This window comes from Pseudorca crassidens, chromosome 19 (genome assembly GCF_039906515.1).
Source record: "Pseudorca crassidens isolate mPseCra1 chromosome 19, mPseCra1.hap1, whole genome shotgun sequence".
Lineage (NCBI taxonomy): Eukaryota > Metazoa > Chordata > Mammalia > Artiodactyla > Delphinidae > Pseudorca > Pseudorca crassidens.
In genome coordinates, this window is record NC_090314.1 from 37,562,298 (window position 1) to 37,589,989 (window position 27,692).

The 27,692-nt window shown below is 52.3% G+C and overlaps 3 protein-coding genes and 1 long non-coding RNA gene across 14 annotated transcripts in view; 3 read left to right on the plus strand and 1 right to left on the minus strand.

Annotated features, from left to right (window-relative positions):
• GGNBP2 (gametogenetin binding protein 2) overlaps positions 1 to 3,161 on the plus strand; it is a 31,301-nt gene extending 28,140 nt beyond the window's left edge. For all 7 annotated transcript variants that reach the window (XM_067714359.1, XM_067714360.1, XM_067714356.1 and 4 more), the window contains 4 exons: positions 7 to 132; positions 215 to 363; positions 1,236 to 1,484; positions 2,518 to 3,161. In XM_067714359.1, the coding sequence (XP_067570460.1) occupies positions 7 to 132; positions 215 to 363; positions 1,236 to 1,484; positions 2,518 to 2,721 (728 nt within the window). In that variant the 3' untranslated portion in view covers positions 2,722 to 3,161. The remainder of the gene's footprint in view (positions 1 to 6; positions 133 to 214; positions 364 to 1,235; positions 1,485 to 2,517) is intronic.
• LOC137211763 (uncharacterized) lies at positions 633 to 5,147 on the minus strand. Its single transcript, XR_010937204.1, has 2 exons — positions 5,089 to 5,147; positions 633 to 992 (listed from the first exon to the last, which is right to left on the minus strand). It is a non-coding gene; the product is annotated as an uncharacterized lncRNA (long non-coding RNA).
• Positions 5,148 to 5,298: 151 nt separating this feature from the next.
• Positions 5,299 to 13,565, plus strand: DHRS11 (dehydrogenase/reductase 11). Its single transcript, XM_067717337.1, has 7 exons — positions 5,299 to 5,595; positions 8,392 to 8,601; positions 10,965 to 11,059; positions 11,692 to 11,821; positions 12,448 to 12,540; positions 12,739 to 12,804; positions 12,929 to 13,565. Exons 1-7 carry the CDS (start codon positions 5,464 to 5,466, stop codon positions 12,968 to 12,970), a joined length of 768 nt encoding a protein of 255 aa, XP_067573438.1. The 5' UTR covers positions 5,299 to 5,463; the 3' UTR covers positions 12,971 to 13,565.
• An 809-nt stretch (positions 13,566 to 14,374) lies between these two features.
• On the plus strand, positions 14,375 to 20,299 carry MRM1 (mitochondrial rRNA methyltransferase 1). Of its 5 annotated transcripts, none has more exons than XM_067714296.1 (6): positions 14,376 to 15,163; positions 15,365 to 15,458; positions 17,277 to 17,409; positions 17,512 to 17,631; positions 17,834 to 18,020; positions 20,010 to 20,299. In XM_067714296.1, the coding sequence occupies exons 1-5, from the start codon at positions 14,601 to 14,603 to the stop codon at positions 17,977 to 17,979; spliced, it is 1,056 nt and encodes a 351-aa protein (XP_067570397.1). In that variant the 5' UTR covers positions 14,376 to 14,600; the 3' UTR covers positions 17,980 to 18,020; positions 20,010 to 20,299. The 5 variants fall into 5 exon arrangements, with proteins under 5 accessions (XP_067570398.1, XP_067570397.1, XP_067570396.1 ...); XM_067714295.1 differs by having other exon boundaries at positions 14,377 to 15,163; positions 18,259 to 20,299; XM_067714298.1 differs by having other exon boundaries at positions 14,379 to 14,850; positions 14,964 to 15,163; positions 17,834 to 20,299.
• Positions 20,300 to 27,692: the final 7,393 nt, after the last annotated feature.

A 27,692-nucleotide genomic window follows, 5' to 3' on the forward strand; every position in this document is an offset into this window, starting at 1 on the left:
ACTCAGGCTTATCGCCACACTGTAATGGTAGTGATTGTGGATATTCATCTAGCATGGAAGGGAGTGAAACTGGTTCTCGGGAGGGTTCGGACGTTGCCTGCACTGAAGGCATTTGTAATCATGATGAACACGGTAGGTTCAGATTAAGCCTCCCAATTATTTCTGCTACATGGCTGATTTAAACACCCAAATAAGAGATGATTGATTTCTGCAGGTGATGACTCCTGTGTTCATCACTGTGAAGATAAAGAGGATGATGGCGATAGTTGTGTTGAATGTTGGGCAAATTCTGAAGAGAACACCACCAAAGGAAAAAATAAAAAGAAGAAAAAGAAAAGCAAGATGTTGAAATGTGATGAACATGTAAGTGTCATAACCTGGAATCCTTAAACCTTTGTTCTTTTCCTTGGAGTGGCAAGTGTGCAGCTTAGCTGCTAGGTTTTTTTTTTTTTTTTTTAAGAATGAGTACCTATGCAGTTCCATTGGTTGCTCATCTTGTGAATTTATATGCATGTGTATGTCTGATGTGGTCATTTGTCCAACAGTCGATGTGAGTCATAAATCCAATTCATTCTTTTCATAATAGTTTTTAATCTTTTAGCTCTGTAATCTTTTTTTAAAAATAGATTTATTTATTTATTTATTTTTGGCTGCATTGGCTCTTCGTTGCTATGCGCGGGCTTTCTCTAGTTGCGGTGAGCGGGGGCTACTCCTTGTTGCACTGCGCGGGCTTCTCATTGTGGTGGCTTCTCTTTGTTGCTGACCACGGGGTCTGCGTGCGTGGGCTTCAGTAGCTGTGGTTCACGGGCTCTAGAGCGCAGGCTCAGTAGTTGTGGCACACAGTCTTAGTTGCCCCGTGGCATGTGGGATCTTCCCGGACCAGGGCTCAAACCCGTGTCCCTCCACTGGCAGGCGGATTCTTAACCACTGCGCCATCAGGGAAGCCCCTTAGCTCTGTAATCTTGAGCAGTTTGCTTGATCTGTTTTCCCATCTGTGAAATGTAGATAATAGTCCCTGTCAGATTAGGTTCTGTGAAGATGAAGTGAAATTATATTGGTGGGTTAGCATAGTGTTTGGTGTGCAGTAAAGGCCTGGTAACTGCCAGCTGTTGCTGTTACTCAGTATTCCTGCTAAAATCTTAACACACTCTCAGGGTATTTTTTTTCTTTAAAAAATAGTAATTGCTATTATTCCCTGTCTTTTTACCTGAGAAGTCCTTTTGCTGTGGTTTCAGATCCAAAAGCTTGGAAGCTGTATTACAGATCCAGGTAATCGAGAGGCCTCAGGAAATACCGTGCACACAGTGTTTCACCGTGACAAGACCAAAGATACACATCCTGAAAGCTGTTGTACCTCTGAAAAGGGTGGGCAGCCACTGCCTTGGTTTGAGCATAGGAAAAATGTACCACAGTTTGCAGAACATACAGAAACGTCGTTTGGTCCTGATTCCGGAAAAGGTGCCAAGAGCTTAGTTGAACTCCTTGTAAGTAAGCCATGATTATCTTTTTGTGGATAACTGATTGTTCACGGGGTAGATGTGGGAGGGAACGTATTTGAGGGTTTAACGTTGGGAATGGGAGGAGGCTTTTAAGCAGTTAAGGGCAGTATTTCATTATTTTTTGGTGACTTCATTCCTGCTCTACCACTTAACTACTCTGGAGCACATTTCCTCGTCTTCCTTTGTCTCAGAGGTAGAAAAGATTACTTGGGAGACGGGGATAGAGTTAGCATTATGTCCAGGAGTCTGACTCCTTGACGAGGGTTATTATAAGCAAACTGCCTTTCTGAGTGGCAATTTATGGTAGCTACCCTTCCAGACCAGGAAAGAATATAGAATCTGAACTAGAGCCCACTTTCTAGGTTACTTCCTTTAGGTGTCATGTAGAATAAAAGCATATAACTGAACCTGGAAAATCTTTTATTACTGACTCCAATTCTTGATACTTTAGATGAATTATACCTGATTGCAAGTGACCCAGTGCATAGTTTGTGTGGGACTTGGAGGAGGGGCAAAGAAGGAGAAGGGTGGTATCTTTTCTGTAGTCATTATGGGATCCCAAGGGAACCAAATCCTTTAGAATATTAGGTTTTTTCTTTTTTATATGGTTGTAAAGTTTAATGGTGATGCTGTGTATTTCATAAGTTTAAAAAAGGTTATATTTTACTTAATGTGTAGAGATAAAAGTTTCAACATAGAACCAGCCAGAGATAAGTCAGGTTATTTAAAGTTTGGTAGCTATTTGTAACCATCCCTAATCACTTTTGAAGGCTGAAGTGTGTTGGGAGTCTGCTTGTAGGCTTCTAGGACAAATTACAGATCCAGAGTTTTAAACCAAGTTGAGTTGCCTTTTATTCTTACTTAGTACTTTCTAAGACAGAATGACATTATGCTTATCCTGTAAACATTCCAATTAAACTAAAGGTTAGACTGCTTTAATTTTTCTCTGTCCTCCATCACCATAGCATTTTGCATTCTTAATTTAAGTCATAGTCTTAACTACTGCTTTAATTTGCAGGATGAGTCTGAATGTACTTCAGATGAGGAAATCTTTATCTCACAAGATGAAATACAGTCATTTATGGCTAATAACCAGTCTTTCTACAGCAATAGAGAACAATACCGACAGCATCTGAAGGAGAAATTTAATAAATACTGCCGCTTAAATGATCACAAGAGCCCCATTTGTAGCGGTTGGTTGACAACAGCTGGAGCAAATTAAATAAATAAAATAGCTCTGTCTTTCAATGAAACACTCAAGATGACTACTGCGCCTTCTCTTTCAAAAAAAACTCTTAGTGACTTATGGCAAAATTTTATCTTAAATCAATGTGATTCTTTCTTGTTTTGGGAGACGGTGGAGGTAACCTCCTTAGTTTGTTCTTTCTTCAGGCTTGTGTCTTTAGTTGTGTGGCTGCGCAGGCCTGCCGTATGATTTAAGCCATCCCTTTTCATTAAATGTTTCTCTTCCTGTGAGACTTACTAAAAAGCAACTTAGTGGCAAAAAGTAATGTTGTACTTATACTTCTGTACAGAAATGACAATGAGCTGAATATATGGTTTTACAAAGTAGACATCCACTTGCGAAATGTTTGGATGTAATGTTAAAGCGCAATGTGCAAAATTTAAAATAAAGAATATTTATTAATACGCATAGTAAAATTTGGTGTACATGTTTCTGCTTAATGTGTGGCAGTATTTTAATTTGCCACCTGTGGTCTTGGTACTTGGCCAGTGTTGATGTTAGAGAGGATGAGGAGCGAATGAGGAGAGAGAGACAGATTGCTGAAGACAAATTCTTCCCTTCATCAGAGTTGACAGCCGAGAAAAGCAGTTTCCAGGCTTCTGCTTTGAAAGAATAAGTTTGCTGCGATACCTTTAAATACTGGCTAGCATCTTACTTCCTCATGAGACTTTTAATTACTGTTATTAATAAAGTTCCCTGATACATAACACAAAGCACCTTAAATTCAGAGGTTCATATTGAACTAGAAGAATGAGAACAAAACTTGGCAGAATTTCAACCAAAGCTTTGCTGATAAGTAATTACTCAGCATGTAGAGAACTGAGAGCACTGAGGGCTAACCACACTGCAGTCTGTATAAGTGCCTGTTCCTTATCTGGTTTCCAACAATAAGGTCACTGTGGCATTACAGTTTACTGCTTTCACAAGCTGTCTGTGAGTACTAAAGGAGGAGAGATTCCCCTAGGAGTAGCATTTGGCTGCCATTTAAAAGGTTGAGTCAATAATTCAGTAAACTCATGTGCTTAGAGTTTTGTGTCTACAGGTTGATACTTGGTGGGCAGCAGACAAATAGTGGGACGGCCAATACCTCTGTGCGGTGGGGATGGAGTGAATTTTATAGGCTTTCTACCACTTAATCAGACTACTAATCAGATTTCAAATGGGCAACAGCAGAAGCTTAGTGAGATTTAACTTTTGTAGTTGGTGGCATTTTTTTGATCCACCCCTGAGTTGTCTTTTCAAATCAAAGTGTTGTATAGGGATTGGGGCAGATAAAGTGAGTCATTTCTTTCTGACTCTTGTTTGCTTTCATCCTGGAATCCATAAAAAATGACTAAGGGTCTCCCACAGCCCTTGGCTCTGAGCCCAAACCCCTCTCCACCACCCTGTCGCAGTCAGGTTCTCTTGAGATCCCTAAATTAAGCAAGGGCTGGTTTTATTTTGTTTTAATCTTTGCCTCTGGGGCCAAACACAGGAGTGCTTGTTGAATGAATAAACCAGCCACGTTCACTGATTATTCCATTGCTTGCAGTAGCAGGATTCCAGTAGTTATGCAGAGATGTTTTCTCTTTGGAAGGATGGCTATATAAAGAATGCAGAAGTGAAGCAGTTTTCATGCTTTGATGGAATATCCTTAGTGGTCAGAAAAGTGAGTTCTACTTTGGACAGAACCAACAACCTAAGAAGAGACAAAGGAGAGTGGAGTGAAGGCAGTTTAGGAGCACATCCCCTGGCCTAATACTGGACTGCTTGCCATCCAAGCCAGGCTTCACATTTGTCTCAGTATAGTCTATAGAATGAAAGTGTTAATAGGTACTGTCTCATATGGCTCTTGGGCATACTAATATATTTAAAGTGCTTATAAAAGTGCCTGTCACACAGTGAGCGCTCAATAAATGTTAGCTATTGCTTCAATCCCTTACATACACAGTGATACATTTGCTCCAATGGGAGTGGGAAGGCTTAGGAAAGTTGTAGACTGTAGGCCATTAGGGACACAACCCCCCCAATACCCGTGTACTTGGGGGTCTTTGCATTTTTAACCATCAGTTCTCCTTGGTTAGTAAGGCCAAGGGGTCAGGTAGGGTTGAAAGCCCCTCCCAAGGTCACCCAGCGTTTATGGCTGAGACACTCAGCCCTTTCTGAGCTGAATCCTTCCCATCAGCCACCGGCTGGTTTAGGAAGGCGTTAGAGTCACCGTAAGTGCCCTTAATTTCTCTTCCTGGCCTTAGGGGTCAGGAACAGGAAAGGCAGACCGAGCAGGAGGCAGGAGTACGTGCGTTCTCGGGCCTCGTGCAAGCCCCCGCGAAACTTCGTTTTCCTCCCCGGAGGGTAGGAGCTCACCAGGAAAGCAGGACCGCGAGCTCCCAGCACCCTCCGGCCCTGTCCCGCGAAGAGCGGTTTCCTCCCGGCGCAGACTGGGCGGGGCCGGAGGGGGCGGGGTCGTGCCCTCAATGCACGCGCAGGGGGCGGGGTGGCCAGGCCGCTGTTGGTCCTCTGGCAACTGCGGAGCAGCGGAGGGTGGAGCCGGGGGCGGAGGCAGGCCAGAGTGGAGGCAGGTCCAGGCGCAGCTGTTACTGGGGCAGGTCGGGGGCGGTTGCCGCGGTGGTGACAAGAGAGTGGCCGGGTCCCTACGACCCGGGGCGGAGCTCTGCGATCCAAGTGCTCGGCTCCCCAAGAGAGGTGGGCGGGCGGCTCGGGACCCTGGCCAGGGCCGGCATGGAGCGGTGGCGTGACCGGCTGGCACTGGTGACGGGAGCCTCGGGGGGCGTCGGCGCGGCTGTGGCCCGAGCCCTGGTCCAGCAGGGACTGAAGGTGGTGGGTTGTGCCCGCACCGTGAGCAACATCGAGGTAAGGCCCTGCTGGGGAAAGGGTCGCTCTGGGTGGCGTCGTTTAGGCCGCGCTAGGGTCCAGGTGGGGGATGGGGAGTGGTCGGAGCCAAGCTGTCACGCTGCCCTCACTTGCCCGCCACCCCAGGGTCACTTGCAGCAGGCTCAGGGGCAAGAGAGACGGATGCCTAGGTGGAGGGGACCTAGGTGCTTTTGGACCCCTCAGGGCAGGACTCCACCTTCGCTTTTCAAAGTCCAGTCTTTTAAGGAGCCTTTTTTCCTGACAGCCTCTACTCCAGTATACCAAATCTCTGACTCACTGGCATCTTTCTCCTTCTCTCCGACCTGCATGCCCGGGTTGGCTGAGGAAGGAGAAGCCAGAGATCAGGGGCTAAGCCAGGGAGAAGGAAAGAAAGCTTTCCCGCCTCAGTGGCTAAGTTGGCTACTGGATTGCTTCCTCTGGTCCCCAGACCTAGCCCGCAAAGCCAAGCAAAGTGAGCAGGTTTTGATCATGATCATTTTCACCCAGGACTGTGAGTGGGGTTGGGATGGGAGTGGAACTTTTCCGAAGAGGCTCAGCTCCATCTTCCCCCGAAATGTGAGGGTTAGCCCCTACCCGATGGACATAAGGGACAAATGGGATATATAGGTAGACCTTTCTGCGATCTCACTGTCCCAGGTGGGACTGACTAGGTGAAATGGGGCATTGAACATGTGAGCCCTGGGGGACAAAGCATTGTGGAACTGAACCTCCTGGTTTTTGTCTTAACATGGGTTGGGAGCCCCAAGAGTTGTGAGCGATAAGAGCTCAGAGAAAACTGAAATGAAGTTGGCTATGTTGGAGCAGGGAGGAAGAATACAAGCAATTTCCATCATAGGATCACTTTGGATTTGCCCCTGGCAAGACCCCTCTCAGGGATTGGGCTAGTGCTTAGCTTTCTCTCCACCCTTGCTCAAAGTCCCTGGGCTGGGAGAGGGTGAGGAGGCCTTGGGTGGGGGCAGAGCGGGAAGGTGTACCGGAAGGAGGACGGTTCCCCCCGGTTCCCCACCCCCACCCCGCCGCCCTGCTGCTGACCAAAGGTGCACTTTATAGCCTCCTAGATAGTCCCAAGGTCACCTGGCTATACTGTTGCCCCACTCTGCCCCTCCCTTTCTCCTTTCCTGAGGCGCTCAGGGCCCAGCCCGCACTTTGGAGCCTAGAGGATCAGACCAGGGATTAGACCACTTGATTCCCTAATTCTAAAGCCACTCTTGCCTTCTCTTCCTACCACCTCCCGACCCCAAACCAGCCAGGAAAGGGGTTCCTGAGCCCAAAGGAGATCCCCAGGCTGATCACTCAGCCCCAGGGTATCTCCTTTAATGAGGGAAGAATGGTTCTGCTGTGACGGGACTGACATGATTTCGGGTCATTTTTGAGGATAGATGAGGACAGGTAGAGCATAGAAGGCAGTGACAGGGAGTCCCTCCATTCTGGCTTTCCTGCAGGGCTTTGAGTCCGGAGGAGGAAGGGAGAAGTTGAATGCCAGCGGAGGGGAGAATTCCAGGCTGCTTTGGCTGGTTGATTCACTCATTCGTCGATACTAAAACAAAATTTGAGCTCTGGCCTCCTACAGTGAGCAGCCCTATTTCGTGAGGTGGTCTTGAGTAGGTGAAATCAGGTGAAAGGGGACTTCTGGGTCCCTGAGGACTGTACCTCTTAAGCTCTTGGCAAGTTAAAGCAGGAAAGAATTTCCTATGTCACCTGACCCGACCCTTTACTCTCAGCTTGGTCTGGGGGAAGGAAGGTGTTCCAGGGCGGCTGGCCAAGCCGGCCTTCCTCTAGGGCACCCTGCACCCGCCAACCCTCTCCCTCCCACACATGTACATAGTCACCTTCACGAGGCTCGGCTGCCCGGTCACTGGCCTCCAAGGCTACCACATAGCTTGTTTTCTTCCTGATTCTTCCTGATTCTGAATGGCAGCTTCCCTCATAGCCATCTCTCAATGGCCCGTCTTTCTCAGATCTTTCTCTCTCAGGGATCCTCAGTGTCTTGAGGACCCTGGCAATGCACAGGGGTACCCAATGTCACCTGCCACCTGGCTTGGCTCATGGTATCCAGAGAAACTTTGGGGTGGAAGGTGGTGCACCGTGGGTCAGAGAGAAAGAATCCGTCCCGACTTCCTGACCCTTTCTATAGACGGAATGAGGGGAGACTGGCAGTTGGGCTCAACTGAAAAGTACGTGTGAGGACTCTGAGCCAACTGGCTGCAGTTTGTGGAGGGAGGGCGATAGTTTAGATATAAGCCCTTCTGGGAGGGACTGGATGGAGTGATGGGAGAGAAGAGAATCGAGGCCCTGGTGTAACCAGCTCAGTGACTCTTGGCACTGGCAGAAGCAGCAGGGGGTTGAGTCCGGAGAGGGACATAGGGGAGGCTTGCATCTCCCCTATGAGCGGAGGTGTGTTCCTATTGGGAGAGAGTCAGAAAAGAGATATCACTCCATTCCCAGGATCCCTGGGCCCCTTCCCTGACACACTCACAGCCTCAGCCCTTCTCCCCTTTTAGACCTGAAGACTCGAGTTTATCCCTCAGGTTCCTCCATGGATGGTCTCAGCCTCCCCTCCCTCCCTCAGGGAGAGCTCTCACCACCCCCCACCTCCGGGACTTTGACCAAAGAGGACAGGCTTTGGGGATGGGCAGTCCCAACATCTCTGTGGCTGCAAGTTGGCCACCAAAGGCGAGAGTTCTGTGAGCAGTGACACCGGTGGGAGGTTATCTCCGGGTGGGGAGGCGTGGAGTGAGCGGCTCACCTCAGTTAGACCCCTGTTGGGTTTCATAGGAGCTGGCTGCCGAATGTAAGAGTGCAGGCTACCCCGGGACTTTGATGCCCTACAGATGTGACCTGTCAAATGAGGAGGACATCCTCTCCATGTTCTCGGCGGTCCGCTCTCAGCACAGTGGTGTGGACATCTGTATCAACAACGCTGGCTTGGCCCGGCCTGACACCCTGCTCTCAGGCAGCACCAGCGGTTGGAAGGACATGTTCAATGTAAGGGCTGCAGGCCTGTGGCTGGGGATGACAGGGATGGGGGAGAGGCTGGGAGAAGAGCGGGGAGCCAGGAGCCAGGGGGCTACTGGGGATAGACATCTACTGAGAGGGGCCTTCAGTTTCCTACCTGGGGCACTCTCCCCTGCTTCTCCTCCCCTGAAGGAGAGAGGGTGGATGAATGGCCATATCTTTTTCATTCTTCTTTCCTTTGAGCCCCTGGGGGCAGTTCTTAAAGTCTAGGCTGATTTCTTTCTATTGGAAGAGATATGGATAGGGGAGAGAACCGCTGGGTTGAACGTCCCCAAGTGTCAGCACTGTGCTGAGTGCTTGGGACCATGGTCTTATGGGAAGAAAAGGAACCGAGAGACAGGAGATGAAGAAGATGATGATCTCACTCAGCCCCGCCAGTAACTATGTGGCTTCAGGCAGGTAGTTACGCTGTCTGAGCTTCAGTCTTGTCACATTTAATTGGGATGAAACACACCTAGACCATCAATATCCGGGGTCACAAACTCCAGTGTCCCCTGGGGCTGGGTAGGTCCATAAAGGAGGGAGGCGGGTCATATGGGAAAGCACATGGATGTCTGGGGGTGGCTGCGCTGCAGTCTGGGCAGTGCGGGCAGATCCTGTGACTTCTCTGAGAGCAGAGGGGACCTAGATTTTCATGTGGAACCTCACCCCTCCCATTCACCCAAACCTCAGCTCCAGGAGGGCAAGGAGTTTTGTCTATTGTACTCTCTGTCATAGCCTCAGCCTGCAAACGCTCCACAGGTAATTTTTGAATATATGAAACCTTCCAATACATATTGGAAGTGAATTTTAAAATGTTTCAAAACCATGTGTGGACCAAACACAGCCTTCAGGACGTGGGTTTTCAACTTCTAGACTGTATTGTGAGGCGATATTGGGGTATGAAAATATTCTGAGATGTCGAAAGCGTTGTGTAAATGGGATGCTTCTTTCCCCTCACAATCCTTTTCACATGTGCTCACAATAGATTTAGCACCTAGCAGGGGCTTGGGCCCAGAAATATGCAATGGAAGTTGAAACAATAAACGGGAGATGAAGCACTGCCTTTGCCCTCAGAGAGCCTTCTGGGAGATCCGAGTTGCGGTCGTCACCTGCAGTAAGGGAGTCTTTAAACCTGGGCCTCAGCTTACCCATCTGTAAAGCGAGGCACATATATTAAATCCCTGAGACCCCTTTCAGCTTGAACACTATGTAATTCTCTTAGGATCGTCTTATGAGGCATCTCCCAATAGAACCACATCATTGAACACACAGGGAAGCCCTGACCTCTGTACCTAGGAGAATCCACTCCCCTGGCCCACGGGGATCTGTTTCTCTTACTCCATCCATCCGTCCTCAGGAGCTCAGTTCTCTGCCCCAGAAACCCACATTGTTAAGAGGACCAGAAGCAGGGCTGGAAACCTCTTATGTCCTGCCGTGAATGCTGGGGCAGGTTTACACCGAAGTATCTGTCCTGATGCCTGGCTCTGACACCCGATAAAGAGAAACATCTAATCTCCCGGCTGGTCTCCTCTCTTCCCCAGAGGAGAGAGCGAAGACCTGCTGAAAGCTTTATCGCAGCTTGTCCTCGTGGGTGAGGCTAAAGGGGTGGGGCTGGGCAGGAGCTTTAGAGCAGCGACACTTCTTCAGGCCTCTGCTCCAGGAAGGGCAGGGATCTGGGGTCACCTCTGCCAGAGGAGCAGGAGTGGGAGGGGGCCAAGGAAGGCAGGAAGCCCCCATGCCCTTGGGACATCCCTTGCCATCCTGTGACAAGTTACCCCACGCTCTGAAGAGTCTCTGTGCCTAGTCTTACAGATGGAACAGAGGTTAAAGGAAGGCGTGGAATGAAGGAGGATCAGGCCTTCTCCTCTCCACTGTAGTCTCAGGGGAGGGACAGGAAAGGCCCAGAGACTAGTGGGTAAGGTGGGGAGAGGCTAAGATCTGTCCTGAGGAGAGAGATTTTTAAAGTCTTTTTTGGATGGATTTTAGGCTGTTTAGGGGAGAGGCGAGCCAGTGAAGAGTAGGGCATTTGGAGAAGAAAGGAGATGATTCCCTAAGGTAGAGGTCCCGCTGTTTGCACAGGAGACGGCCAAGACAGGGAGGGTTCCTGGGTCGTGAGTGCGTTTGGGGAGCATCGTCCAGGGAGAGGTGCTTCCTCTGCTGTCAGCTGGGGCTGGTGACTTGAGGGGGAGGAACCTAAAGCCAGGTGCCCTGTCCCCTTCATTGGTCTCTGGTAGGATCTGGACTCTGTTTTGGATGCCACCTGCCCCCCCAACCGCAGGGTGCTCTGTGGCTCCATCACCTGCTCAGATGGGCCCAAGCTGGAGACACCCCATTGCCCCTCTGGCCTGCAGGTGAACGTGCTGGCCCTCAGCATCTGCACACGGGAAGCCTACCAGTCCATGAGGGAGCGGAAGGTGGATGACGGGCACATCATTAACATCAACAGGTGAGGCCGGTGGCCGAGGGCTAGAGTTCAGATCACCACGCACCCTCCAAGCTGGGTGATCTGCTGCGGCTCATTTGACCTCTTGGACCTCAGTTTCCTGGGTGGTAGAACAGGGATTTAACACCCAGTTAATATCCAAATGGCACGACTGTGGTGAGGGGAAGAATAGTATGTGTCAAATGCCAGCCCCTAGTTGGCTGGAAGGGGTAGCTCAGCCCCTTTGCAGCTGAAGCCTGGGGGCTCTCCTGGGACTGAGGTTCTCCATTCCTCAGGCTGCAGCATGAACCTCACCTCGTGGCACAAAGACTGCACAGTCTCTGTCACTGGGGAGTCCCCGGAGACGTGGCCTCTGTCCCACAGATCTCCCAATAGAACCACATCAGAGAACACACAGATGAAATTGTGTTTTGACAACCTGCGTGGACTGGAGGGTGAATGCTGTGGTCGGCGTAGGGAGGACTTCTAGGAAGAGTGGGGCTCACAGATGCTGCTTGAATTACAGGAGCTGGGCCAGTGGCCCTGAGGATGGCCTCTGGAGGTCCCGCTTAGAAGGCGTCCAGGGGGTGGGGTTGGCTGGTACAGCAGGGGGCACTGCTTCACTCTCTCCTTTCCCCTTCCTTCCTCCCACCCAGCATGTCTGGCCACCAAGTGCCACCCCAGTCCGTGGCCCATTTCTACAGTGCTACCAAGTATGCCGTCACTGCGCTGACAGAGGGGCTGAGGCAAGAGCTTCGGGAGGCCCAGACCCACATCCGAGCCACGGTGAGGGGTGGCCTGGCCCTGGTGGGGGTTGAGAGGCACAGGCCCGCTCACCCCACACACTCGCGGCCCGGGGGCCCATGTCCTGGCTGTACTGCTTAGAGCTCCCGGGTCTGTACTGGGCCCACATCTACTGGGCTCTGCTGCTACTTGCATGGCCCTGCTGAGTACCTGAGTTCCCGCATTTCTCAGACTTTGAGGTGGGAGGCGGGTGACCTGAAGGGAACATGGTGGGGTGAGACTGAGGGAAAGCAAGGGATTGTGGGAAACCACGGCCGGAAAGGGGGACTCTGGGCTCTTCCCTTGAAGGCTGTATGACCTTGGGTGACTCGCTCAACCTCCCCAAACCTCAGTCTTCTCATCTGTAAAATGGAGATGATAATACCTCTCAGGTTATGAGGTTTTAAGGGACACCACTTTGTAAAACTGACCTGGCTTACAGTAATGGCTCTGTAGCTGGTAGGAATCATTCTGATAATCCCCAGTGGCAGCTTTGGAGAGAGGAGGTGGCTGCTGGACATCGGGCAGCCATCACTGTGAAGCTGGGGCCCTTTGGCTTCCATCCTTTCTCTGCAACCTCCCCAAGGCCTGGGGCTCAGCTCCTGAGCAGGCTGTCTCTGTTGGCCCAGTGCATCTCTCCAGGAGTGGTGGAGACACAATTCGCCTTCAAACTCCATGACAAGGACCCTGAGAAGGCAGCTGCCACCTATGAACACATGAAGGTGGGGCCCAGTGAAGCCATTCACTTCCTAAATGAAGGCAGAGGGAACCCTGGCCTTTAGACCTCGCTGTTCTAGCCAGCCTGTCGCCCCTCCTGCAGGGTGGGGGTGGGAATGGCGGTGCTGGAGAGGACCTCAGTGGTGGGAGGGGACTTGGATCCATCCTGCCCTCATCTCACCCCTTTCCCCTGGTGCTCTCAGTGTCTCAAACCTGAGGATGTGGCCAAGGCTGTCATCTATGTCCTCAGCACCCCGCCACATGTCCAGGTGAGTCTGGCCTTGGATGTCCATCCCCCAGAGGAGCCCGACCGTCCCCAGAGGAGAAGAGCAGGGAGGCTTTAAGGGGGTGGGGAGAGGGTCCTGGCTGCCTCAAGCCTTGTGCCTTCTGCAGATCGGAGACATCCAGATGAGGCCCACGGAGCAGGTGACCTAGTTTCCTGTGGGGAGCTCCTCCTTCCCTCCCTGCCCCTCAAGGCTTGGCACCTGCCTCTGGATTTGGGGTGTTGATTTCTGGACCCTTGGATTACACTTCCTTTCCCCACCCCCAGCAGGGGCTAGAAAACTTGTTTGAGATTTCATATAATCTTGTCAAATTGTTTCCACCGAATTTGAAAAATGGGCAGGGGAGAGGAGGTGTTTGTTTTCCCTACTGATTCATTCTTGGTCTCCTTCTTGGGCTCCTTGGCCTTTGTTTGCTGTCCTTGGTCTCTTCCCTTTGACCTGGGAAAGGGGCTGTGGCCAAAAGTGGGGCTTTCCCCTATCTTCTTGCACCCCACCCCCGTCCCTTCAGGATGAGGCGGCAGAGGGAAGCCCTCACCTTCCATCTGAATGGATTTCGGGGCTCTGGGCTTCCTCCTTTCCCTGCATCCCACCCCCCACCCCATCTATTCCCCGTCCCAGTTCTCCAGCCCCACTGTGGCTTCTCAGCCCCCGGTGGGGTCCTCACTCCACTCTATGGCAGCAGAGTACCAGGGTCTGCCTCCCATGTGGGTTTCACTGTGATCATTAAAAAAGAAAAACTACGAAAACCTGCCTTGGCTTCAGAAGTGTCTTTCAGGTCTTCCCCCTTGCTGTGATCAGGAATGGTTGTGTCTCAGAGTTTCTTCCAGGAGAGTGGGAAGGTGGATGGATTGGGGGCATCACTCCTGGAGTGTGCATTACCTTTGAGCTGGGTCTTGAAAATGGGTTGGAGTTTGCCTGCCAGAAAAGAAGACAACAGGGCTTGCAAGGCGGGGAGGCCCGGAAGAGCATGCGGTGTTGTGGGAACAGCACAGAACTTAGTGCAGGAGTGAGCTGGGGTTGAAAAGGTAGCTCCTTGCCTGGATCCCCCGGAGGTCTGAGTGCTGAGCAAGGAGTCTGGCCATTACCTGTGGGCCAAGGGCATCGGTTGGTTTGTCAGCAGGTGCAGGTCAGGCACAGAGCTGTCACTTAGAGAATCAGCACCATGGCACAGCAAGTTATTGGTGGGGTCCTGCTGACTGGTGCCGATGGTTTGACAGGCAATGGAGGTGTAAAGGAGGGGCTGGATGTGGGAGAATCTTCTGAGGAAAGTCACCAGCGCCCGGTGGAGGACCGGATGTGGGGAGGGAGTCACCACGACTAACCAGGTTGAATAGGAAAGCCAGTACATCCCCTTAAAGTGTCCTTTGCTGGTACCAGGGTAAGTGAGGTCCTCCAGCCTCCTGCGACCTTGAAGGGTGCAGAACGCAGCCCACAGTAGGGTCAGCTCCCCGGCGAGCACCCCTCGGGCCAGTGACTGAGCGGTGGAAGTCGTCGCTCAGCCGGCCCTGCAGAGGGCGCTGTGGGCATGCGCCGTGCGGCGCCAGGCCGGGGGCGGGGCCGTCCGAACGCGGAAGCAGAGTGGCTCACGTCGGGGCCGGGAGGGGCCTGTCTAGGTTCCGCGGCCGGGTTCTGGCCAGCACACGACTGGGAATCCTGGCCTTTCCTGTATCTGAGGGGGTGGGCCGGGAGCAGCCTTCGGGTCCCCTTCACCCGCTTTCGGGGCCTGAGAGCGGGCCCCGGCGGGGTTGACCACTCCTGAGGACGCAGCTGGGGCATCGACCATGGCACTGCTCTCGGCCGTCGGGGGCGCGACCTGGCATTGCTGCGGCCGCCTCCTCACGCGTCCTTTCTCCCAAGCGTCGGGGCGTGGGGAGCGGCCTGGCGGGGAGGAGCTAAGCCGCCTGCTCCTGGATGACCTGGCGCCAACTCCGCGGCCGGCCGGGGGGCTGGAGCTTCTGTTTGGCTTGTCCCCGTGTCTCCTGGCTCTGCGGGCCGCCCGCCGACGCGTGGCCCGGCTCCTGCTCCAGGCCGGTAGGTCCAGGCTGCAGGGGGAGCGGGCCGAGCTGCTGCGCGCGGCTGAGGCGCGGGACATCCCGGTTCTGCGGCCCAGTCGGCGGAAGCTGGACGTCCTGTGCCGCTACCAGGTCCACCAGGGCGTCTGCATGGAAGTGAGCCCGCTGCGGCCCCGGCCCTGGGCTGAGGCCGGGGAGGCTCGGCCAGGAGACGACCCCCAGCAGCTGTGGCTCGTCCTCGAGGGGCTACAGGATCCCCGGAATCTTGGGGCCGTGCTGCGCTCCGCTCACTTTCTCGGAGTGGATAAAGTCATCACCAGTCGGAGAAACAGGCATGGCCTCCCCTTATTCCCCGTGTGCCCCAGTTTGGAGGCGCAAACGAGTTCCTAAGCACCTTGACTCTTGGGTGGTCCCTCAGCCAGGCCTCCCCAACGCCAAAATTCTCACCCCTAACTCTTGGGGCCTGGGGGGAGGGCACGGCACCGGGCTTGAGATCACCCAGCCTCATACGGTGGCATGGGGAAACCTTGCAGCTGCCCGCTCAGTCCTGTAGTCAGCAAGGCCAGCGCCGGGGCTATGGAGGTGATGGACGTGTTCTCCACTGATGACCTGGCCGGTTTTTTACAGGTAATGGCGCGGAGAAGGAGGGGAGGCGGGGTGTCAGTAAAGGAGAAGAAATGAGCCAAGTTAAGTCTCTCCAAGGGCCCCCAGCTAGCAGCTGATGGACGAAAGGGAGAGAAGAGGGCGTGTTGGTATCGCTTCCTACATCCTTCTAAATCCCTTTAGGAAGAGAAAGATCCGGAGTTTTAAAAACCACACATGGTAGGACTTCCCTGGCAGTCCAGTGGTTAAGACTCCGCGCTTCAAATTCAGGGGGGGCGGGTTCCATCCGCGGTCGGAATCTAAGATCCCACACGCCCCGCGGCGCGGCCAAAAAAAAGGAAAGCACACACGCACGGAGCAGAATCTGATGTTAGGGACTTTTACTGCACTCCCTTCCGAGGCGTACATCTTTGCGCCTCCTGCGGGTTTACGCAGTGCCTCACTGCCCAGTAAGCAGGTATTCAGTAAATGCTCAGCTGTGAGGAACAGATGGCTCCTGGTTCCTCCAGGAGGGGCGCGGCTTGAAAGGCAACCTGAACAGGGACTAGTCTATGCCCTTCCCCTCGTCCTTCCCACAAGCGAAGAAACAAAGCAACAAAAGAAACCCTCAAAACCACCACCACCACCAAAAAAACCACTTCAATACCTAAGAAGGAAGGGGCAAACCTAAGTATTAATAAAACCCCTCTCCTGGTCCATACACATTTTTCTTCAGCTGTGCTTCCCTTGCTGGACAAAAGGGGGCAGTACTGCCCTGTATTTAGCAGCTTCCCTGACCATCCTCTCCCAGGGCTCCCAAGTCACAGTCCTTGGATCTCTTTTCTGTATATATTCATTTCTTGTTGGCCGCATCCAATCTGATGGCTTTAAATGCCATCTATATTCGAATGCCTCCCAAACTTGTATCCCTCCTGGATCTTGCTCCTGAACCTCAGATTTACATATGTAGTTGCCTGCTCAACAGCTCTTTTTTTCTGTCTTATGGTCATTTCAAACAAGATTTCCAAATGTTCCTGTTCCTTTTGCAGACTTACCCAGCTCAATTGATGGCAACTCCTCCATGCCTTCAGTTGTTTACGCCCCAAAACCTTGGCACCCTCCTTGATTCTTCCTACTCTCACCATGTCCCACCTGTTGGCATATCCTTTTGTTTTTACCTTGATGTTATTTCCACATTCTCACCATTTCTCACCATCTCCACTGTTACCACTCTGGTCCAAGCCACCATCATCTCTAGCCTGTATCATTGCAGAAACCTAACTGGTCTGCTTGTTTCTGCTAGTGGCTCTCAACACAGGCAGAGTGATTCTGTAGAGACATAAGTCAGACCATGTTACTAGTTCTCTGCTCAAAAAACTTTCAAAGCCTTTGCATCTCTCAGAGTAAAAGCCAAAGGCCTTCCAGTGGCTTTTGAGGTCCTACCTCACGTGGCCCTTTGTTTCCTCTCCTGTCTCAGTGGCTCCCTTTCCACTGGCCACCTTGTTCTGCTGTTCCTCATGCATGCCAGGTAAGCACCCGCCTCTGGGCCTTTGCACTTACTGATCTCTGCCTAGAATATTCCTCCCCCAGATGTCTACGTGGTGCTCCCTCACCTCCTTCAGGTCTGCATTCAAATGTCACTTCAGTGAGGCCTTCCCTGACCACCCTTCTACGAGGATGGGATTTGGGCCTGTTTTGTTCATTGCCTTATGCGAGTGCCTAGAACAGAACCTGCCCGTTCTAGGTCCTTAATAACTACTGACTGAATCTAGTGGCTCAGCGAGGGAATGAATATATGGGCAAGGCCGGGGCTCTGATGAAGGTTTGGTGAGCTAGAGCATGCTTTCTTCTTCCCTGTTTCAGGCCAAAGCCCGGCAGGGCTGGCTCGTGGCTGGCACGGTGGGCTGCCCGGGGCCTGAGATCTCCCTGTCTTCTGAGATCCCCATCACTAATTGCTTGGAGTTCCTCTGGGACCGGCCTACTCTTCTAGTGCTGGGTAGGTGGATGCCCCTGCTTTTCTGTGCTCAGACGTGCATTTTCTGAGTGCCTGTGTGAACAGCTGGGGCCTCCCTAACACTCTGGCCCCCGTACCCTGCAGGGAACGAGGGCTCTGGTCTGTCCCGGGAGGTGCAGGCCTCCTGCCAGCTTCTCCTTAGCATCCGGCCCGGCCGGCAGCTGCCTCCTGGACTCGAATCTCTAAATGTCTCCGTGGCTGCAGGTGAGTCTCCACTCCCCTTACTTCTCTGCCTTTAATCACACATGTACAGCTGGTTCATCCTAAACAAGTTTCTCAGTCTTTCTGTGTCTGTTGCTTTATGTGCCAAATGAGGAAAATACCTACATCCTCTTGAGGATGAGGCGAGGGAGTGCCTGGCACATGGTCCCTCCTCTTCTCCATCATCATCCTTCTGTCTGTGCAGGAATTCTTCTTCACTCCATTTGCAGCCAGAGGACGGGTTTCCCGGTGGAAGGGAAGCGAGAGCAACCTCTTCAAGGCCCTCAAGATCCCTCGGCCTCGTCTGAAGTGCCCAGAGTGGCTCAGCACCCAGGACTGTCCTCGGGATGAGAAGAGGAGAGGCAAGACGGGGGTGACTTGGACCGTCCGAGGTGTGTGTGTGCTGTGGGGGCACACACATCCACACGCTTGAATGTGCTGGGGTCTCGCCTTCTTGCCTGAGTATGTGCACCCAGGCCCATGTTTATAAACCGCTGTCCCGGGGCTGGGAGCTTTGTGGTGGAGACCAGAGGAAGTTCAGTTTCCCGTTTTGGCTTTGGACTTGCAGCTGGAGATGGCAGCTTGTTAATTTCCAGGCTGTGCTGGGACAGAGGGTCTCTTTCTTTCCAGGTCCTGCCTGGAAGTCAAGGGGAAGTTCAGACATCAGAAGGGAATCAAGCGGCCCAGTCCAGGGGTCCTCTTCCTCTTGGACCAGCGTGAGAATGTAGAGGGAAGCCCGGGGCTCTCTTGCGGGCCAGACAGGTGCAAATCCAGGCTCAAACCCTGCCCTACTGGGGCCTTGCGCACGTGGCTTCATCTTTTTGTGTCTCGGGGCCCTTGTCTCCACCTCTCTCACAGGGCTGTTGTGAGAATCCAATAAAACATCACCTGGTATCCAGCAGGCCCTCAACCAGTGAACCATTATATCTGATTTCTCCATTAGGTGGCAGCCTCGCTCTTTGGTCCATAGTCTTCGGGCTGCTTTCACAGCCACCTGGGGAGATTCCTGGCTGTGGCCCTCCCCGCCCCCCCACCCCCCCACCCAGAGGCAGGGGAACGATTAACAAATATCTCTCACCCTACTGGCCCACCAATAATCCCCATGGGTGAGTCATCAGTCAGTCTGCCTCTGTGGAGGGACCTGCTGAACCAGAGCCTTGGCCTTTGATTCTGGGAGGTGGTGAGGACCTTGCAGCATTGCTGTCTATTGTACAACCCAGACAACTTTGGTACTCCTCCCCCAGGGTCCCAAAAGTGGAGCAGAGGCCACTAGGATAAGTAACTTAGAGCAGTGTTGGCTGCACATTGGAACCACCTGGCAAACTTTAAAAAACAAGTGACACCGGGGACCCACCCCTCCCAGCCTGATGTAATTGGTCAGTGTGCAACATGAACATCTGAATTTTTAAAGCTTCCCAGATGGGTTTCATGTGCAGCCCAGACTGGGAACCACTAGTTTTCTCAGCCTCAGCAATACTGACGTTCTGGGCTGGGTAACTGTTGTGAAGGCCTGTCCTGTGCATTGTAGGACGTTTAGCAGCATCTCTGGCCTCTGCCCAGAGGCCCAGATGCTGGTAGCACCCTTCTTCCCCTAGTTGTGACAACCAAAAATGTCTCCAGACACTGCCACGTGTCCCCTGGGGGACAGAATCGCTCCTGGTTGAGAACCAGTGCTCCGGAGCATGGATCTGGAGGACAGCAGCCCTAGGTGTGGACCCCGATGCTGTGTGACGTTGGCCATTTCATTACCCACCTGCGCCTCAGCCCCCTTCTCCGTCAAAGGGGGATAATCGTACTTTCTTGGGTGGCCGGGAGGATATAGAGGGTGATAGGAACTCAGTGCCTTACATATCATAGGTGCTTGGTAAGTAGTACTGCCCTTTCTCTGTGGGATGGATTTATCTTGGAATTCTAATGGTGATGCCAGTTTAGAAAGACATTTGAATTTGTTTTAAAAATGCCTTAGATGGCTTTAAATTCAAAGTTATTCCTCTCAAGAAGGAGGAAGAAATCCCTTCATAAACGCCATAGATCTCCATTGCCCGGGTGCCCCCTTGAGCTCTGTCCCTGACTGCCACACAGGCTCTGACCTCTGCTGGCACGTGTCCATCTTGGGTGTACTGCACCACCTCCCATATCCCTGCTGCACTCTTGACCAAGAGCCTAGTGTGGTTTTTAACTGTGGCTGTGCCTTAGTGTCCTGGGATCAGGGAGTGGGTGGGTGGAGGCATCACTTTAATAGTCCAGGTGCCCAGAGGCACCAGGCTGATTGGATTGGCATCTCTGGGGAAGGTGTCAGGCACCAGCATTTCTTAAGAGTTCCCCAGCTGATGCCAGCGTGCAACCAGTTCGAGAATCACTGGCTCTCAAACCACCTGCAGGTGTCCAGCTGCTTCCACATCATTCACACCTATGCTTTTGAGTGCACACCTGAGAGTTTGGGCCAGGCAACCTTTCACCTGTCCCCAAGGTTCTTCAGAAGATGCTGGATCCAGCCCTGACTGTGGCTTCCTATCTGGATGGTGTCTTGGTCTCCTCATCTGTAAAATAGGGATAGTGCCATCACTACCTGCTCCAGCTACCCCCTCCCCAATAGGGAGGTTGTAAAAATAAAAAGTATTCTGTAAACTACAGGGCTGTGCACCCCAAGACTGGCACATGATAATACAAACCTGGATGTGAGGGTTCAGTTTATGTGTCAACCTGACTGGGCCATGGGGTGACTGGATATTTGGTCAAACATTATTCTCGGTGGTTCTGTGATGGTGTGTTTGGATGAGATAAGCATTTAAATTGGTAGACTGAGTAAAGCAGATTGCCCTCCCCAGTGTGATGGGCCTTATCCAATCAGTTGAAGATCCGAATAGAACAAAAAGGCTGACCCTTCTGCAAGTAAGAGAATTCTCCCTGCTTTTTGGAGCTGAAACATGGCCTCTTCCTGGGTCTCGAGCTGGCTGGCCTTCAGATGGGGACTACATCATCAGCTCTTCTGGGTGTCTAGCCCCACCGTGCAGAACTTGGGGCTTGTCAGCCTCTATAATCACATGACCCAATTCCTTATGACATACATAGTGTGTATCTGTATGTGGATGTTTATATATATATATATCCTACTGGTTCTGTTTCTCTGGAGAACCCAGACTAATAGACCTGATGAAAACAAACTGAGGTGTCCTGGTGCTCCCCTGTATGTGTGGGTACAGAATTTAGTTCTGCTCTCTAGAACTAAACCCAGCATGGAACCTAGAAGTTGGGGTTTGGTGTCCTTGGGGTCCAGAGCCCCCTCCTTCCCACGGACTCCTCCGTGGTGTCTGGAACCCTATCTAACCTGCCTTGGGCCTGCTGTCATCAGCTTTCTGATTCCCAGTGGTCTGGGCCACCTAGAGGGCCACTCCCCTGGGCAAACAGCCAGGCCCAGGCGGCTCCTCCCTGCTTCACCCCCTGGGCAGCAGGCTGGCTGTACTCTGGGAAGACAGGTTCACTTGGACCAAAGGGAACTGAGGCCCTAATTACCTGCCAGGTACACACAGGTGTGTAGTTATGTCATGCAAACCAGGCACTCCCAAGACGAGGAAAGTGCACCTGAGGCCCTAAGGCCGAGGATGAGGCCTGCTTCTCTTAGCACGTGGCCTCTGGTGCTGGCTTCATAGAGGCTGCTCAGCTCAGCAAGCGCGGTTAAAAGCCCAGGAGCTGGGGTGGCTGTGGCCATGGGTATGAAGGGCGGCAGGGACGGGATGCAGCCAGAGGAGAGCACGGTGGTGGCTGAGAACGTGACCTTGGCTATTCAGCAGTGTCTGCTTTGAGTTCCAAGTCTGACCCTTGCTAGTGGTGTAAATGCGGACCTGTCCTTTAACTTTTCCAAGCCTTGGTTTTCCTCATCTGTAAATGGGGACAGTAGTGTCCACCTTGGACGATCGTGGTATGGATCATTATGAGACAGTGCACGTAAAGCCCTCAGCCCCACGCGCTCAGACTTCAAGGTGTTCTCACAGCACCTGGGGGCCAACCTAGAGGTCAGGGCACTGGGCTCTGCCCTCCTACCAACCTGGCCTCAATTTCCCCATAGGCTCTAGGGCCCCTTTCAGCTGCAATACACAATGGTTTACCGCCAAGAACAGAGGGAGTTGGGGGAGGGGCGGGGGTTGAAATGACATTTGCAGGACCCTCCTTTGTCAGGGTCCCCCAGCCAAGAGGGGACAGGTCTCAGAAGGTTGGTGTTCCCAGAGCAGCTCAATTGTGGCCAGCACCCCTGCCCCCCTCCAGGGCTGGCATCTTTTTCTTTTTTTGGCAGGAGCTTAAATGGCCAGTACCTTCCCCCAGGCTGGGGTCCTATACTCGACCCCCTCCCCACTCCTGCAGGGCCAGGCACCAGGGGGCCCCACAGTTTGCAAATGTAATCAACCTTGAGGTCTCTGGCTTCCACAGGTGCAGTTAGCATGCCCATCTGCTAATCCCTGATTAATGATGTTTACAAACATGGGACTCCACTCTCAGAGCTGCTCAGCCCCTCCCTCCTGGGCCGGGAGGCAGGGGTCTTCCTAGCACCCCCAGCCCACTACTTCAGGCCTCCCCAGCCAGCACCTCTCTCCATCCCCTTCCCCAGGCAGTGAGCAGAGCTGGAGGTCCTTCCTCAGAGCCCCCTGGCCCAACTCTTACTGCGCACAGATGGAAAAGAGACCCAGCGAGAGTGCCCAGGGAGGCTGGGATCCTGCTCTTCTTTCTTCCCAGTTCTGGAACTTCCAGGACACACGGTGTTGCCTTTACTCACCAGGCCGGCTCTAGCCCCGGGACCACACACACATAACTCCCTTCGTGGAGGTGTGGGCCGGTCCCCAGTGCCCCAAGGATTGGCCTTCCCAGCCTCTCCCCAGACACCCCTCCCACCTTCCTGCTGAGGACTGTGTGGGTCTGGTCAGAGGCCCGGTGGCGAAAGCGTTAGGAACACACTTCTTAGGGAACTATATTCAATGTCCTGGGATAATCCATAATGGAAAAGAATATGGGAAAGAATTTGCTGTACAGCAGGAATTAACACAACATCGTAAATCAACTCTACATCAATTAAAAAAAAGAAAACAAAATCACACACTTCTGAATCAGACAGTCCTGGGTCCAAATATTGGGTCCAAATATTGGCCTCAGGCCAATCACTTAACTTGATTGAAGCGCAGTTTCTTCATCTGTGAAATGGAGATAGGAACAGTACCTATCATAGAGGTCACTGTGAGCATTAACGATTGGATGTATAAAAAGGACTTAGCCCGGTGCCGGCGACACAGTAGGTGCTCAATAAATGTGAGCTTTTTTATGTCAGTGAAAGTAATGACAATGATAAGAATAATGATGATGATGATCAAAGGAGGCATTAGAGGCCACAGAGATGCCCAAGGAGTCCCCCTCTCTGGGGAGAAGGGCAGGTCCCAGCTCATTACTGGTGGGGGCTGGGTGGAGGTGTCAGATTGGAATCACTCCTGGGTCTATTCGCAGCTTCTCTGTTTCATTAACACCTCCCTGGTGGTCTTCAGCTCATCCTGCTGGGGGAGGTGCCTCCTAGAGCTCCCCGCTCCCCACTCCTGGGTCTGTGTTCAGACCCACATACAGAGTTTTATGTGGGAGAGAGGTGTCCACTGGCTTGGAGGCTGTCACTGTCCCCTCCCCCCAAGGTCCTGGGGGCCTGGTCAGGGGGTGTAGCACCTGAGGCTGCCCCTTCCTCTCCCCTCCCCCAGCAACCTCTCATCCCCACTGCATCCCAGCCTGGCCGCTTCTTCCTTCCTTTTGAATCTCGAATCTCCCGTGACTCGGTGTGAACACAGCTTGATCTTGGGTTCGCATCCTGACCCACCTCTTCCTAGCTGGATGACCTAAGGCAAGTGGCCGTCCTCTAGGACATCTATTCAGTTCTGTAAAATGGGGACACGATACTCACAGCCTGGTAAATTGTTAAACTCTCTACAATGGCAGTCGTTGTTGTTATTTTACAGGGAGCAACAACTGCTCTCAGAATTATCATTTTAAACCGCAGGACTTTGTTTAGCCAACCGGGGTAGGGGAGCAGGGCCAGAGCCCCGAGGACCATTAGGTTCAAAGAAGCAGGAAAGGGTGTGAACTTTGCCCCAGTTAATTGTCCCAGTTTCCTCCCCAGACTGGGAAAGGGAGTGGGGCTGGTCATTGAATTGGGTCGGGGAGATTTATACCTCGGGCTCTGGGAAGGCTGCTTCTAAACAAGGTTCCCCTCCACTACACTCCAAGAAGGATTCTTATGGAAATGCCTGTCCTTCGCCCCCTGCGTGCCCTCCCTGTCACAATATTCCATTTCAGAGGACACCCTTCGCCAACTGCGGCGGGCTGGGAGGAGGGGCTGGGCCCGGGCTTCCCACCCCCTGCCCCCAAGTTCAGCAGTCTGGCTGAACTTGGCCCCTTCTGCGTTCTCCTGCTACCTCTGCGCCCCTACCCTGGTCCGCCTCAGACACCCTGCTTTTTGCTGACGTTTGTGGGTGTCAGAAGGGAGACTCTAAAAAGTGGTACCTTTTGTGGTTTATCTGTCACCTCGAAAAAACGTCAGTGGGCTGAACAGTTTCCTTCAGAAAGAAGAAAATGAGACACAAGTCAGCGAACGAGGGAGACAGTAAGACAGTGGGCTTGGTCCCTTCTCGCAAGCAGCCTCACAGGCCTCCCCGCAGGCCTCTGCAGACACTAAGCCCCTCCCACTGCCTAGGAGCACCCACTCCCCTCCTTTAGACTCTGGGGCAGGAGTTATTTAGCTTTACTCCTTTTGTATTCCTGGGTCCCAGCACAGGGCCAGGCACATACTGGGGGTTTAAAAACCATGAATGAACAAGCAAATAGGTCCTGAGATGGGAGACTAATTGCCTCCCCCTCCTCTTCTCTATGGTGGGGTGAGGGACAAATCAGCATGTTTCCAGCTGGTCCTGACCTTTCACCTTTCAGAGGAGGCAAGATGCAAATGGTCCTCCAGCCACAGCTGCTCTTGATTCTCTGAAACAAAGAAGCTAATCGAGGGCTGAGGGGATGCTCTGTAGAACCCCTCAGCCCTCAGCCCTGCTGAGACCCATCTGCATCCAGGCCTTGCACAGATGCCCCTCCCGTAGATGGGGGTACTAGCTGCAGGTCAGGCACTGCCAGGGGCTGGATCTTGTTTAAGTCAGAGCCCTGAGACCCATACACATACACAACAGTCTCGCCATGGTGAGTATGGGACCCGCAAGCGGTGTGCTGGCAGCAGGGTGATGATGATGATTATGATGATGATGATGGTGGAGATGGGACGAATGTTTATTACGTATGTGCCACGCGCTAGCAGTTTTACGTGCCTCATCTCCGTTAATCCTTAGGATGCTTTGGGGTGGGCACTGTTACTACCTTTGGTTTATAGACAGGAAATGGACCCTGAGGGGTTGAGTAACTGGCCCAGGGTCCTGGTGTGGCAGTCCGAAGGGTTTGGGAGGGAGGGAAGGAGGGAAGGGAGAGAGGGTGGGGAGCTGGGGTTGGCAGGAGAGGACCTGCAGCCCAAGCGTCCGCTAGGAGGCTGCCGCTCAGGAGGCCAAGCCACATCTGCACACAGCCACCCTCCCTCACCCCAACACCAGGCCCCTCCCCCATGCAGCACCCCACCCTGTCTCCCCACTCCACCTCTTCCCAACCATCTCGACAAGCTCTCAGTGGGTCATCCCAGTGCGGGAGCACCTCCACCAGCTCCCGGCTCAGTTGTGGGTGTTATGCTCAGGCTGGGAGGCCAGAATGACAGCCCAGGGCTGCTGTGGGTGGCATGTGTCCTAGAGACACCCAGACTTGGGTTTAAATCCTGGCTCCGCTCCCACATCTAAAGGCTCAGGCCTTAGCTGAGTTTCTGAACCTCTCAGCTTAGTTTCCTCCCTGTAAAATGGTGCCCAAACTGGCTTTCTCCCAGGGGTGTGCTGGGGCTTGAGAGAAAATGCCCTGGGCACAAGGTAGGCTTTCAGAACTCTTCCTTGCCCCCCTCTTCTGTCTCTCTTGGGGGCCTCCCTCTGTGTCAGCCTCTTTACCCTTCTTAGCTCAGGGTCTGGTTCTTTCTCTCCTTCTCAGCTCTGTCTCTGTTTTCTGATGATCTCCATCCTGTCTGCCTGTCACTGGGGGTCCCTGTTGCTGCCCCCTCTCTGGGGCTGTGTCTCCACATCCTGTATGTCCCTCTCTTTTCCTCTCCTCTGGCTCTACCCTGTAGGGCAGATCGATGGCAGCCGCTAGTTATCGATTGGGGTGGGCATCCAAGTGTGGCTGCCGGAGGCCAACATTGACGGACAGGATCGGTGCCCAGGCTGATGGAGTGGCAGTTGTAGAACCTGGGGCTGCAAGGCAAGAAGGGCTCCCACCTCTCCTGCCAGGACCTGGGAGTGGGAGTCCTTAAAGCTGCAGACCCTGCCGCTAGGATGGGAATAGAGGGCGGGGCAGAGGGCCTCTGAGGACAGACAGCCAAGGCTTAGCTCATGCTGTCATTTAACAAGTATTTATTGAGCATCTACTATATGCCAGCTGGGGATACAGCAGTGAGTGAGTCAGCAAAAATCAATAAGTAAAATTATATAGTGTGTTATGCAAGAAATAGAGCAGGGGAAGGGGGATGGAAGTACAGTTTGGGGGAAGGCTCCATTTTGAATAGTGTAGTTAGGGATAGGCCCCCTTGAAAAGGTGACCTTTATGCAAAGACCTGAAGAAAGAGAAGGGGTGAGCCCTCTGAGAGCATTCTGGGCAGTGGAAACACCAAGTATGAGCAGAGACCCTCTGGTGGGGGCAGGCTTGGTGTGCTCTAGGCTCCCAAGGAGGTTGGTGGTGGAGTGAGGAATAAGGAGAGCAGGAGGAAATGGGTGGGAGGGAGAATGGGGGGGGTGGGTAGGCGCGTGCATGGCTGGGGGTGGACAGTCAGTCCAGGGCTGTCAGCTGCCCCAGCTCCAATCTGAGAGGTCCGAGCAGCTCCCACACAAGGGTAGCTTCTAGAATATGATTCTGATGCTCCAGCCATGCCCGGAGGTTTTGTTTGTTTGTTTTGGGGGGTTTTTTTGCCCTTTTTTTGTTTTTGTTTTGGTTTTTAACTGAAGTATACTTGGTTTACAACAGTGTGTTAGTTTCAGGTATACAGCGCAGTGGTTCAGTGATACATATATATGTGTGTGTAGGTATATATTCTTTTCCCTTATAAGTTGTTACAAAATATTGAGTATAGTTCTCTGTGCTATAAAGTAGGTCCTGTTGGTTATCTAGTTTATATATAGTAGTGTGTATATGTTAATCCCATCCTCCTAATTTATCCCTCCAACGGTGACCACTTTCGAGGTCCTTCATGGGCTTTGTCAATCAGATAATGCTCACAGCAGCCCTCTCAGTAAGAATCTCTCAGTCCTTGGTGAGTTGGGGAGACTGAGGCTCAGAGACATTTGGCAACTTGCCCCGGGTCATGCAGCTAGGAAACGGCAGCGCTGGGACTCAAACCCAGTTTTGTCTAATTCCAAAATCTTCGCTTTTTCCTTCCTTTTTGCCTACCACCTTAACCATTTTTTTTTTAACATCTTTATTGGGGTATAATTACTTTACAATGGTGTGTTAGCACCTTAACCATTTTTAAGTGTACAGTTCAGTAGTTAAGTATATTCACATTGTTGTGCAACAGATCTGTGGATCTTTCCATCTCACAGAATTGAAACTCTACACCCATTAAACAACTCCCCATTCCTCTCCCCACCACCATTCTATTTTCTGTTTCTGTGAATTTGACAACTTTACTCATATATGTGGAATCATATAGTATTTTTTTTTATGACTGGCTTGTTTCATTTAGCATAATGTCTTCAAGGTTCATCCATGTAGCATGTGATAGGATTTCCTTCCTTTTTAAAGGCTGAATAATATTCCATAGTATGTATATACCACCTTTTGTTTATCCACTCATCGGCTGATGGACACTTGGTTTGCTTCCATCTCTTGGCTATTGTTGAATAGTGCTGCCATGAACACGACGAGTGTGCAAATCTCTTTGAGGTTCTGTTTTTAATTCTTATGGATATACCCCTAGAAGC